Raw genomic sequence first — 13,725 nt, forward strand, 5'->3', positions numbered from 1 at the left:
AAGTGATGCGAATGAGCTGAGTCTTGTTGCCTAACCACTGATGAAGAAACCCTTTTTGGAAGGGTCTCATCTTCCATTGAGCCCACTTCACCATTGGAATAGTAGCCATCATAGTGCCGATGATCCTCAGACACTGGAGAGCCTGGAGATGGGAGACCGAACAAATTCTGTCCCGAATTACTGGAACCTTCTCCTCGGGAAGCGAGATGGTGCCTCTCACCGTATCGAAAAGGGCTCCTAGAAATACGAGAGTTTGAGATGGAACTAACTGACTCTTTTCTAGATTAAGGATCCAACCGAATTCCTGGAGGGTGGAGATAACCTGACTCCTGTGCACCAATAGTCAATCTCTGTCTTGGGCTAGCAGCAGAAGTTCGTCCAAGTAATGATGGAGACGGATCCCTTTGGTTCTCAAGAGGGCCACTACTGCTAACAATACCTTTGAAAAGACACAGGGAGATGTCGAGCCCGAATTGTAGGCACGTGAACTGTAGATGCAAGTTGCCCACGAAGAAGCAAAGGAATTGCTGAAAATCTTCTGCCTCAGGGACATTAAAATAAGCGTCCTTTAGATCTATGGAGATCCAATCTCCTGATTTGACCGACTGCTGGATTGTTGACAGCGTTTCCATCTTGAATTTTTCTTTTTTGATAAAATGATTCAGATGGGCAAGATCTATGACAGGTCTCCAAGATCCATTTTTCTTTTGGACCATAAAGAGAGGAGAGTAAATTCCCATGCCTTGTTGTTCGTCTGGGACGGGAATGGCAGCGCCTTGAGCCAATAAAGATTTCACGTAGGTTAGAAGAATTAACCTTTTTTCTTCTGAGGCCAGAAGGGAGGTGGGAACACACCTGAGTCTGGGAGATCTGCTGAAAGTCCAGGTATGGCCTGAAGAGACCGTCCTGACGGTCCAGAAGTCCTGGATTGAGGCCGCCCAGACGTGCCGAAAGCGTAGAAGAAGAGCCCCCACTTGGCCAATCTGAGCGAGCCCAATCTCAAAAAGACTTGGTCGGCTCTCTTTCCCCTGTCGAACTGCTTTTAGCAGCTTTCTTGAAGGATGACTGCCTTGACTTCCATGTCCTGGAGAATTCACGGCCCGGCCTGTAACTACTGGCCTCCCTGGCTTGTTCTTGGTATTGTTTCTTAGGAAAAGACCTTCTCTGGCTTTGCAAACGCCGATCCTGAGGAAGGAACCCCGACTTCCCCCCAGTGGCTCGGGTTATGGCAGTATCCAATTTGTTGCCGAAGAGGGAAGACCCCTCAAAAGGAATTTCGGCACCATATCTGCTTGGAAGCTGGATCAGCCAAAGGGCTCACTTGGCAGTAACCGCAGAGAACATGACCCAAGCCATCAGTCGGATGATATAAATTGACCCCTCCCCCAGAAAAGCAGATGCTAGCAGTAACTCTTGGATAGGTGAGCTTTTTGCTACTTCATCGGAAATGCTCTTGAGAGTATCATCCACACTATCCGTCCAGACTTCCATGGCCTTGGACATTGCGGCCAGAGCCAATGCTGGCTTACAGGCCATACCAGCTGTAAGGTAAACTCTCTTTAAGTCAGAGTCAATCCGCCTATCAAAGGCGTCCTTGAAGAAGACCGTATCCTCTAAGGGGAGTGTTACATGTTTTACTAGCCTCATCACAGCTGCGTCCACCAGTGGGGCTGATTCCAAGTGCTTGACTTCATCTTCCTTGAAGGGATATAGCTTTAGAATTTTTGAAAGCTTTGAATTCTTTTTCTCCACCTTGCCCCATTCGTCTGTAATGACCTCACCAAGTTCGGCAAGAAGTGGAAAGTTGAGACGTTCCTTCTTTAGTTGTTTGAAATATTTTCTTTGTTTAGAAGGAGCAGCCACAGGATCCTCCCAATTTAAGGCCTCTCTGATGGCCTTTACCAAGGGGGAGAGTAAGGCAAAATCAAACCCCACACAGGAACTATCTTCCTCAAACTCACTGTCTGATGCCGCAGCTGAAGGATGGCTTGGTAGAGAAGACTCCCAGGTGTCTTGAATTTGTGAGTCCCCTACTGGCGACTGTGGCGACTCTGCCTGAGGTACAGGGGTATGGCTGGACCCGATACCTTTAAGAGATTCTTTGACAGCCCTTTCGACCAGGGATTTTAGCTGTTGGTATGTACTCCCTCTTTCATTGGAAGTTTTGGAAAAACAGAGATTGCATAAAGATCTTTCGGGAGGTACTTGTGACCTACATCCCCAGCAGACACTAGCAGCTGAACGGCTGGAGTGAGCGTTGGAGGAGCGGGATCGATCCTCGCTACGGCACCCAGATCTTGAGGGTGAGCCGTGGTGCTTAGACCTGGAAGAGGAAACGTTGGTAATGTGATTTCGAAGAGTCGCTTCCTCCGTGAGAGCTGTATCTTTGTTCTGACCTGGAAGGGCTGAATGAAAGACATACAGGGAACAAAAAAAGATCAAGATAAAAATAAACTAGGAAGACTAAGACAGGCGTGGCTCTAGCGTGCATGCGCAATTAGCGATATTTTGCCGCTATCGCACATGCGCGAACCAAGCCGCACTCTCAGGCCGTACTCGCGCATGCGCAGTACGGCTGCGCGAGCGAAAACTAAAGTAAACGGCGGCTGGAACGCAAGAGAAACCAGCCGCCATGTCTGCTAGACAAACTAAACAAACACAGAGAAAAGAGAGCAACAAACTTGTGACAGACCTAGCTAGGACAGAGGCTGTTGGAGAGGACTGAATACAAGCCTTTTGTCTTTTGATTATGGGCCCTAGCATTTGGGGAATGGTGCTCTCTGTGAGCTGTATGCCTGTGGACCCTGGGGTTGGTGTTACTTTGGATTCAGCTCCATGTCCCCCCAAAACACACAGACTCTGGGAACCCTTTATATGCCATATTAGAATGATAAGACTGAATTATACTGTTGGGACACATCCTGTGAGGAGATGCTGGTGTCTTCCACTCCAACTACCTGTGTTTATGTTAATTGAATGAGCTGATCACATTGTCCTCTATACAATGTAGGATACGGGACGACTCCTATTGGAGCTGCTGCTATTGTGAGAAGATGTCCTGTGATAATTAACTCAGTCTGGGCAAAAGGTCATGTCTCAATCACCTAGGCTGTATAAAGGATTAGTTAATTAGCTCATGTTAATTAGGTTAATTAGGTTACAGTTGTATTGTTAGAGGAGGTTCCAACGGCATATAAAGTCTTGTAATTTTGATTCTAAATAAACAGTTCATGGTAGCAACAAGCAAGTGTCGCCTTGTTTTGTGCTCAGAGAGGTTGGAATATCTGATATCTATATACAGACTGGGAGGAAGTAGTATATGACGGAAGCACTCAAGCGGAGTGTGGGACGTTCCGTGACATTGGTGGCAAGCAGCGGGAAAGCTTCCTGCAGTCTGGGACATCCAAACTTCCATCTGGATCCAAGGTCCAGATAGCAGGAGAGGAGAGGTACAGATACCAGCCGCCATGGATGAGGAATTCAGAAGGAGGTTGTGAGAGATGCAGATACAGCACAGAGGACCAGTATCAGAGCAGGTCCTGCTGGGATGGTGTGATTCTATTCGCTGCAAACTCTGGAAGGAAGTGCTAGCCCGTGAGCAGCGACACCAGGGAAAAGTTCTCCCCTCCATCGAGGAAAGGTACTGGTCGCAGTACGGACTGCGGGTGCGGTTTTTGGGAGAAAAACCAAACAAGAAGCAGAGAGCTGAATTAAGCAGGCTGGTCTGGGCAGAGATAAAGCTGGATGAGAGCTACAGAGCCCTCCGGTGGCATGTATCCCAAGCATGTCCCTGGATAGTGGATGACAGCCCAACGGAAGGCTTAAGCTACGGCGGCTTGGGACTGTTGTATGTGAAGCTGACAGGGGACTCTAACTTTGGGAGTGATTTGGAGTGGCGGGTGGACGAAATCATGGATTTCAGAGAAGGGCTACTGAACATTTTGGAAGTGCACTGGGCACAGGAAGATTTGGAGTTTCTGGCCGTTCAGGAATGGGAGCTAGAGATTGCCTACAGACGGCTGCTAGACATTGCTCAGTGCCAGGGCTGGGCTCCCTTTGCCTGGGACTATCAGGAAATACCAGCTGACAACCCTGAAATCCTGGCTGAAGAGTTGGCAATGTGGCAGAGCAATAGTGTGCTTTGCCAACCTGCCCCCGCAGCTATGGAGGCAGAGGTCTTATGGCAGATGCAGCAAGTGCTGACTGACCTTGATGATCCTGTTTCTGCATGGGATGATCTTGGATGGAGGAATGTGCCTGTCCAGCAGCATGCCAGAGAATCTGCAGCGGAAAATCTGGAGATTGCCGTCCCCAAACCTGAAGTGCTGACAACAGGGCAGAGCTCTGCTAACCTCTGCCCAGCACTGATAGCATCTTCTGGATTCTATGGACAGGAGATGGTGAACCTCCATCCCCAGACACCAGTTGCAGAGACAGGGGATTTGATAGACTTTTCTGCTGAGGAAGAACCATCGGGTGAGCCCCCAGCAGAAGAGTTGGGATTAGGGCCAAACTTCATTGCGCTCTGCTCAGCACTGATGGCATCTTCTGAGTTCCACGGACAGGATATGGTGAACCTCTATCCCCAGACATCAGTTGCAGAGACATGGGATTTGATAGACTTTTCTGCTGAGGAAGAACAACCTGATGAGCCTCCAGCAGAAGAGCTGCTAACAGGGCCAAAGTTCACTGTGCTCTGCCCAGCACCAACAGTGGCTTCGGCCTTCTTGAGAGAAGAGGTAGTTGGCCTTTCTCCCGCAACACTGACAGGGACATGTGATTTTCTGCCAGCAGCATCTATGGAGTTACAACAAACTTCTCCAGCTGAAGATCTGGTAACTGGACAGAGGGTCCAAGACCTCTGCCCCACACCTGCAGCAATTGTGGAGGCCCAAGTTGAGGAGGTGGCAGTCTATCGCGATCTGCAGATCAGGATCCAAGGAGAGAATGCAGTGATCACCTCACAACTGCAGCTTGATCTGGTGTCGGTGGATGGGGCTTCAGTTCCCACCTGTATACCCCAGGGATGCTGGGCAGTCGGCCCAGATCCCCAACAGCAGGATGGAGTGAGCTCAGTCCCCCTGTCTTCTTTCCAGTGGCAGAAAGGACTCCAGGGAGAAGGGCCAGTCCAGGCCTCTCTCCAGCGGCAGATATGTTCTCCGAGAGAGGCAGAGGTTGGCTGGGTGAGTAATACTCTGTTTGGAATAATTTATTTGGGGTACTGTGTGGGTACAGGCAGTAGAGGACTGGAACTATGGACTAACTTCGGAGTCAACCCGTCTGAGGTCTCCTCCTGTGTTAGTCTCCCGCCGAAAGGGGAGAAATGTGACAGACCTAGCCGGGACAGAGGCTGTTGGAGAGGACTGAATGCAAGCCTTTTGCCTTTTGATTATGGGCCCTAGCATTTGGGGGAATGGTGCTCTCTGTGAGCTGTATGCCTGTGGACCCTGGGGTTGGTGTTACTTTGGATTCAGCTCCATGTTCCCCCAAAACACACAGACTCTGGGAACCCTTTATATGCCATATTAGAATGATAAGACTGAATTATACTGTTGGGACACATCCTGTGAGGAGATGCTGGTGTCATCCACTCCAACTACCTGTGTTTATGTTAATTGAATGAGCTGATCACATTGTCCTCTATACAATGTAGGAGACGGGACGACTCCTATTGGAGCTGCAGCTATTGTGAGAAGGTGTCCTGTGATAATTAACTCAGTCTGGGCAAAAGGTCATGTCTCAATCACCTAGGCTGTATAAAGGATTAGTTAATTAGCTCATGTTAATTAGGTTAATTAGGTTACAGTTGTATTGTTAGAGGAGGTTTCCGACGGCATATAAAGTCTTGTAATTTTGATTCTAAATAAACAGTTCATGGTAGCAACAAGCAAGTGTCGCCTTGTTTTGTGCTCAGAGAGGTTGGAATATCTGATATCTGTATACAGACTGGGAGGAAGTGGTATATGACGGAAGCACTCAAGCGGAGTGTGGGACGTTTCGTGACATTATGCGCAGTACGGCTGCGCGAGCGAAAACTAAAGTAAACGGCGGCTGGAACGCAAGAGAAACCAGCCGCCATGTCTGCTAGACAAACTAAACAAACACAGAGAAAAGAGAGCAACAAACTAAAGAGAGGAACAAACACTGCTGCCATGAGAAAAAAAGGAACAATCTCATCACTCCCACACGATCATCTCCAGGGCCGAAGGTAAGGAGTTCACCGACTGCTCAGGGGCAAACAAGGTCACCTGCTTATTAGCTGGGCTATTAGACCAATGCGCAGCCGGCCTGCCAGTGGCTAGGTATCTGGCTTCCTCCAGCGCCTCTTCCAGTGCCCGCTCTATACCCCACTAGTAGCTAGGGCTTAACGGAGTCTAGCGACATTCCAGTCCCAAGTCGTTGCTCGGCCATCCAGATCGTGGAAACGTGTGGGAGCAAATCTTCGGGTAGGAAGACCCACAGAGGTCCTACGGAGGAGGACAAAAAAAGAACACGGCCATGGGCAGGGAGCAAAGATTTATGGGAGTAGTGTCCTATAGGGTAGTGGAGGCGGGACTTAACCCACACGTTGCTGCCATGAAGTCTGTCAGGAAAGAGCATCTTAACATAAAACAAATGAAAATACATTTAGTTTTAGATAGAGTGAAGAGGGTTTAGAACACCTGTCAGGTTTTTATTGCTACCTGTGTTCCTGTTAGGGAGATGCACCCTCTCTATTTGTCATGTTTACCATTATCAGTGAAAAAAAATCACACATTTTGGGCTCTCCCCAAAACAGTAACATAAAGGAAATCTTCCAATGGGGAGACTAGGTCTGTTGACCCTGGTGACAACCAGTGATTCTATCAATTTGGAGTGATTACTTCTTAATTCCTGTTTTGGCTATGGGACAGGAATTAAAGGGAAAGCTTGCCAATAGGACACAGATGGCAAAAAAAAAAAGTTTTGTCTTTTGTTCTACTTTAAACATAAATTTAACTTACTGCCTCCGGATGTCAGAATCTAATATCCATGGTATATTTGTGGCTCCAAGAACTACGATACCTTCATTGTCAACTCCAACAGCTGTTTTGAATTAGAAAAAAACATTTAATTACATATGAAGTTCATCATGACTCTGCCCAAAAAAAGATATTATATAAGTCATATCTTGCCTTCCATTTGTGCCAGGAACTCTGTTTTAACTGACCCACACAGGGAGTCAATCTCATCAATAAAGATGATTGAGGGTTTTTGTTCCCTGGCAAGCTGAAATAAATTCTTCACCAACCTGAAAAATAATTTTGTAAACCTCAGAAAGTTTTTAAAATGTTTTGGAAAACAACTAGGCAAAATAGTCATCATACTCACTTTTCACTTTCTTCCAGCGACTTTGACACAAGGTGAGAAGATGAAGTTGAGAAGAAAGTGAAGTTTGATTCTGTAGCTAAGACCTTGGCTAAATAGGACTTCCCAGTTCCTGTAGCTCCAAAAAGTAGGACCCCTCGCCAGGGGGTTCTTTTACCTACAAGGTATAAATAGATATATTCTGAAACTACTGTCTATATATAAAGTATAATATGCTTAACTTTGAATTCCTACTGAATGAAGTCTTTGTGATGCATTGAATAATCAGGACTATACAAACAGAAAAAACAAGAAAAACTTAAATTTCCCTATCAAATACTTACCATAATTTTCCTTTCCTGATGGACTCCTTGGCAGCAGGAATCCCCTTCCAGTGTCTGGAGTAGGCTAGGTAAGGAACACGGCCGCTGGCTCGGAGCAAAGATTTATGGGAGTGGGGTCCTATAGGGTAGTAGTGGAGGCGGGGCTAAACCCATATTATGCTGCCATGGAGTCTGTCAGGAAAGCTACCTTTGAAACATCTCTGTATACTACTTTGTACATTTTTTAATTTTTCACACATTTTAAAAATCTACATTTCTGTAATGTAAACATGATTAATGCCCCAAACAATTATAGAGGTGCTGTGGAATAAATTAATTGGGTTTATTAAATTTATTGTAAAGGCTTTTTTTTTTTTTTTTTTAAGTCTTTTTATTGATTTTCAAAGAGAAAAAACAAAGAAAGAACAAACACTCAAACATACATTGGTCTTATATGTAGGAGTCACGCTATCACTGCATCATATGTAAATATCTGGTATGAAATACATATTATGATAGTGGTGATAGCGGCACAGTTTGCTGGGTCACTAGATGATGCTATACATATTTGTACATGGTATGGTACCATATTATAGATTCATTGTCGAAACCTGGCACCCGCTTGGGGGTTATTTCGTGATTGGGATCTACTGAGAGGTCTCTGAAGCAGTGGAGGAATCATTGTAAAGGCTTTTAAAAAAAAAAATAAAAGACACTTTAAACTTACCTGCTCTGTGCAATGGACAAAACAGCCCCAAACCTCTTCTGGGGTCCCCTGTCAGCACTCTGGACTCCTCCTATTTTCTATGTGCCACCACTGGAATTCACTTCCTCTAGTGGCACATATGTGGGCTTGATCCTGAGCCAGGCTGTGTGTATTTACTGACACACACAGCGTGACTCGGCCCTCAGTTAGGGGAGTGAAGCAGGTGATACTGCTGCTGGGACATTTTTTACTTTAAAGCGATACTAAAGCTAAAAATGTTTTTTACCTTGCATGCAAACATTTTATATTTCTCTGTCCTCCCCATTCCCTGTGTGAAGGGGAAGAGAGGGGAGAAGAGATCCAGCGCTGTGCATGGCTGCTTCTCTTCTCCCCTCTCTTCCTCTTCACACAGGGCCTTGGCTCCTGCTGCTGTCAATCAAATGCAGTAAGGAGAATGTGGAGAGCGGGCGGGGCTAAGCGCCGCTGTGTGTGTCAATGGAGAGTGGCTCCATAGACACAAAGCTTGGTAGCGAGCAGGACACTGTGTGCCCCTGTCGCAAACGACTTGCTATGGGGACACACGAAGAGGAGGAGCCAAGATCGCCAGCGGGGGACCCAAGAAGAGGGAGATCAGGGTGATTCTGTGCAATGGCACAGAGCAGGTGAGTATAACATGTTTGTTATTTTAATAAAATTAAAAAATGTAACCTTTAGTAACACTTTAATGCAGGGCAAAGCAATTTAAGTGTATTAGAAGAGGGGAGGGACCACTGTGTCCCGTGATGTACCTCAAAAGAAAAGGATTTTACAGGTAAGCTGTTATAAAAATCCTATTTTCTTTCTCGTACATCACAGGACACAGAGTCTCAGTAATTACTGATGGGATGTCCCAGAGCAATGCTATCTGAGGGGAGGGGAACAACAACAAGTAGGGAGTAATCAGATCTGAGGACCTTGTACCGCTGCCTGCATCACACTGCGTCCAAAGGCAATATCCTCATGCCTTCTCACATCCACCTGATAAAATCTGGTGAATGTATGGACTGAAGACCAGGTTGCGGCCTTGCAGATTTGAGCCATAGAGGCCTGGTGATGCACTGCCCATGAAGCACTAATAACCCTTGTGGAGTGCGCCTTGATTTGAAAAAGCGGAACTTTCTGCTTCAAACCATAAGCTTTAACAATAACTTGTCGAATCCATTTAGCAATGGCAGATTTCGACGCTGCCTGTCCTCTATTAGGACCTTCTGGCAACACAAACAAAACATTCGTTTTGCGAATCTGAGCAGTCGCTACCAGATAGGCCTTGACCGCTCTCACTACATCCAAAGAATGTAGTGACCTTTCTCTTGCAGAACAGGGATCTGGAAAAAAGGAAGGCAGAACAATATCTTGGTTTAGATAAAAACCTGAAACCACCTTCGGTAGAAAGCTAGGATGGGTGTGCAACACCACTCTATCCTTTTGCATGATTAAATATGGCTCTTTACAGGAAAGAGCTGCTAATTCTGATACTCTTCTAGTAGAAGAAATGGCTACCAGAAACATTAACTTCCTTGTCAACAGGACCAAGGGAATTTGATGTATTGGTTCAAAAGGCTGCTTCTGTAAAGCTGACAGAACCAAAATCAAGTGCCAGGGGTTTAGAGGCGCCTTAACCGGAGGATTAAGGCACGTTACCCCCTGTATAAATTTCGTACCAAAGAATGCGAAGCAAGCGGACATTGAAACAATACTGACAAGGCCGAGTACCTTGATGGTACTCAAGGCCAGCTTCATATCTAACCCCATTTGCAGAAAGTCAAGGATTCTACCTATGACATATTTTCTGGGATGCCAACCCCTGGATTCACACCAGGAGACATATGCTTTCCAGACTCTATGATAAATCATTCTGGAAGCTGGCTTCCTTGCATTAATCAAGGTAGAAATCATAGGGCCTGAAAGCCTACGACTCTTCAGAACGTGGGTTTCAATAGCCAAACCGGTAAATTTAGCATTTGTAAGGCAGGATGGAACACTGGACCCTGTAATAGCAGGTCTGGACGTGGTGGTAGGGTCCACAGGGAACATACCTACCGCCATTTTTACTATTTCTGCATAACAAGCTCTTCTGGGCCACGCTGGGGCCACCAGAAGTACCGACTTCTTTTCCTGCCTGATCCTGCGAAGAAGTCGTGGTAGTAGCAGAATAAGAGGGAATGCATAAATCAGAGAGAACCGATGCCACGGAGTCCCCAACGCATCTGTCCCGCATGACACAAAGTTGTCGACCTTGTTGTTGAACCTGGACGCAAAGAGATCTACATCCGGAACCCCCCATCTTTGGCATATGGCCAAGAAGATGTCGGGGTGAAGTGACCATTCCCCTGGAACTAACTGCCTGTGACTTAAGTAGTCCGCTTGCCAGTTCCCTACCCCCGGAATGAAGATTGCTGATATGCACGGCACATGCTTTTCTGCCCAGGTTAACATCTGGTTTACTTCTCCCTGAGCCGTACGACTCCTGGTGCCTCCTTGGTGATTGATATAAGCCACTGCTGTGGTATTATTGGACTGGATCCTGACAGGGCAACCCTGTAACCTGAGCAGCCAGGCCTTTAGGGCTAGATATGCCGCATGGATCTCCAGAATGTTGATGGGAAAGGTCCTCTCGGTCTTGGACCATATCCCCTGGACAGTCTGTTCCAGAACTGCTCCCCAAACCGAAAGACTGGCATCTGTTGTTACCACTCTCCATGTAACTGGTAAAAAAGATCCTCCCTTTTGCAGATTCTCGGGTATCAACCACCAACTGAGGCTCTGACGCACTGTAGGAGACAGACGCATCGGAAAATCTAACGCCTGGACCTTTTTGTTCCAGGCCGACAGGATACTGTTTTGCAGCAGTCTTGAATGAAACTGAGCATAGGGAACTGCTTTGAATGAAACAACCATCTTCCCCAGCAGCCTAATACAAAGGCGAATAGAAGGACCCTTCTTTGCCCTGACTACCTGAATCAGTTCTTCTATGGCACTGATTTTTTCCTGGGGTAAAAATACTCTCTTCTGGGCTGTATCTATGACCAGACCCAAATACTCTAGTCTTCTTACTGGTTTTAAAGAAGACTTCTCTAAGTTGAGGACCCAACCTAGGTATTCCAGGTAGTTGACTGTGGTGACCAAGTTATGGTCCAAGCGGGCTATCGACCGGTCTATCAAGAGCAGGTCATCTAGGTACGCTATTAGCGTTATACCCTGGGGATCTTAATCTGGCCAGAGGAGGAGCAAAGATCTTTGTAAACACCCGAGGTGCAGTAGCTAGCCCGAAAGGCAGAGCTACAAACTGAAAGTGGCGTTTTTCTACTTCAAAACGCAGATATTTTTGATGAGCAGGCCAAATAGGTACATGCAGGTACGCATTCTTGATGTCTATTGACACCAGAAGTTCTCCTCCTTGTAGGATGGAGACTACTGATCGGATTGATTCCATGCAAAAGGACCGTACTTTTAGGAATCGGAAAAGGTTTGAATAAAACCCCAATCCCTGCTCTTGCGTGGGAACTACCACGATAACTTTTTGCGTCGCTCCAACGCTAAAGAGAGACTTCTTTTCTCTGGGTCTCTGGGAACATTTGATCTGAGGAAATGAGGAGAGGGGAATTTTCTGGACTCTAGTTTGTAACCTAGAGTTATTGTGGAGACCACCCATCTGTCCTGAAAATCCTCCTGCCAGACCCTTGAGAACTGTAGCAGTCTTCCCCCCACTCGAGCGTGCGGGGACGCCCCTTCATAAAGAGGTCTTAGCGTTTTGTCTTGTAGACTTCTTCCCCCAGGAATTCTTTTGTCCCTGGGGTTGACCCTGAGATTTAAATCTTAAGCCTGACGGAGGAGGCCGTCGCGACTGCCTGGAGGCTGATGCTCCTGGCACTGGGGAAAGAGCACGTTTAAAAGAGGGACATTTACTCCTTTTCTTAACTGGCAAGAGGGTGTTTTCCCACTAGAGATTTTTTGGATATAATTGTCCAAATCCTCCCCGAACAGCCTTGCACCATGAAAGGGAAATCCAGCCAGAAGTTTCTTACATGGTGATTCGGCTGACCAATTTTTCAACCATAAGATTCTACGCATATGCACCAACCCAAGCGTAAGGTGAGAGGTCTGAAGGATAGAATCTCTGATTGCATCAACTGCAAAACACAAAGCTGCTAGTAGGTTGGCCAACCCCCGGGCTAGCCATTCAGGTAAAACTTTGAGCACCTGTTTAACATCTCAAGTATTGACAAACTCCGATTGCTGCCACTGCAGGTTGAGCCACTGAACCTGCCAAGGAGAAAACGTTTTTTTAACAGGAATTCCAATTTCTTATCAGTCGGATCCCTAAGCATCTAAGCGTTGTCAACAGGACAAGTCAGACTTTTATCTACGGAGGATATGGCAGCGTCAACTGCCGGTATACCCCACATCTTTGTAAATTTTTCCTCCATAGGATAAAGTGTTGAAAACTTTTTAGGTGGGAAAAAATGTTTATCTGGGTGATCCCATTCAGAATAAATAAGCTTTTCCAGTAAACCATGAACAGGAAAGGCATGTGCAGTTTGAGGAGGCTTTAGTGAACCCAAACAAAAGGAAGGTTCTTCAACTGACTCAGATATGGGCAACTAAAATGTGGAGCGGACTAATCCAGCAAGAATTTGCACCAGCAACTTCTCATCCTAAGAAGTTGAAGAGGGCCCTTCTCCACTTGATTCCTCAGAAGAGGAGTCATCAGTTTCATCCTGATCCTCTGATTCCTCTCCTTTTTCCCAGAGTTCCTCTGTTTGAGGGTCCTGGATGCCAGAGGGGGACCTAGTGCGTTTTCTTCCACTGAGTAAAGATGTGATTAAGGCCACTAGTCTTTCCCCTAATCCATTTAAGGTTGAGGAAAAAACCTCCTGAGTAATGTATACAGGGGCTGAAGTGCCAGAAGCAGATGCAGCCCCTGACCCCAACGGCTCACCTTGGCCAGCCTCCCCAGGTCCTTCGGGGGGGGAAGGAGCTGCAGATGGAGGGTCCTCAGAGCCGGAGGGAGACCCCTTAGAGCCCCTATACTTTGTGGTATTTGTACCTCTTCTGCCCATAGTGCCAAGCAACAAAGGCAGAGGTACTACCAGAATGCACTGACTGCTGAGCAATGTAGTTCAGCAACTGCCGGTGCTACCAAGTCTCAGTCTGGTGCCTAAGTAAATGTTGCCTGGGAATGCCTGTGTCCCCCACACTCACATGCGCCCGTCTGCTCTGTGTCCCTCCATAAGCCGTGTACACCTGAAAAAGAGTGCACTTTATAGTTTGTGTGTAGCCTGCGATGTGGGCGTCTAACCACTCCGATGTCGCATTAATGCTCCGCCCCCC

At 46.7% G+C, this 13,725-nt stretch overlaps 1 protein-coding gene across 3 annotated transcripts in view; it reads right to left on the reverse strand.

The window, feature by feature from the left end:
- Positions 1-13,725, reverse strand: part of LOC141144852 (vacuolar protein sorting-associated protein 4B-like) — a 146,708-nt gene that overhangs the window by 41,456 nt on the left and 91,527 nt on the right. For all 3 annotated transcript variants that reach the window (XR_012244475.1, XM_073630934.1, XM_073630933.1), the window contains 3 exons: positions 7,351-7,504; positions 7,155-7,270; positions 6,984-7,065 (listed from right to left, as the gene is read on the reverse strand). Coding sequence is in view for 2 of the 3 variants with exons in the window: in XM_073630934.1 (XP_073487035.1) it covers positions 6,984-7,065; positions 7,155-7,270; positions 7,351-7,504 (352 nt within the window). In the remaining variant the exon portion in view is untranslated. The remainder of the gene's footprint in view (positions 1-6,983; positions 7,066-7,154; positions 7,271-7,350; positions 7,505-13,725) is intronic.

Source organism: Aquarana catesbeiana, linkage group LG05, assembly GCF_042186555.1.
Source record: "Aquarana catesbeiana isolate 2022-GZ linkage group LG05, ASM4218655v1, whole genome shotgun sequence".
Classification (NCBI taxonomy): Eukaryota; Metazoa; Chordata; class Amphibia; order Anura; family Ranidae; genus Aquarana; species Aquarana catesbeiana.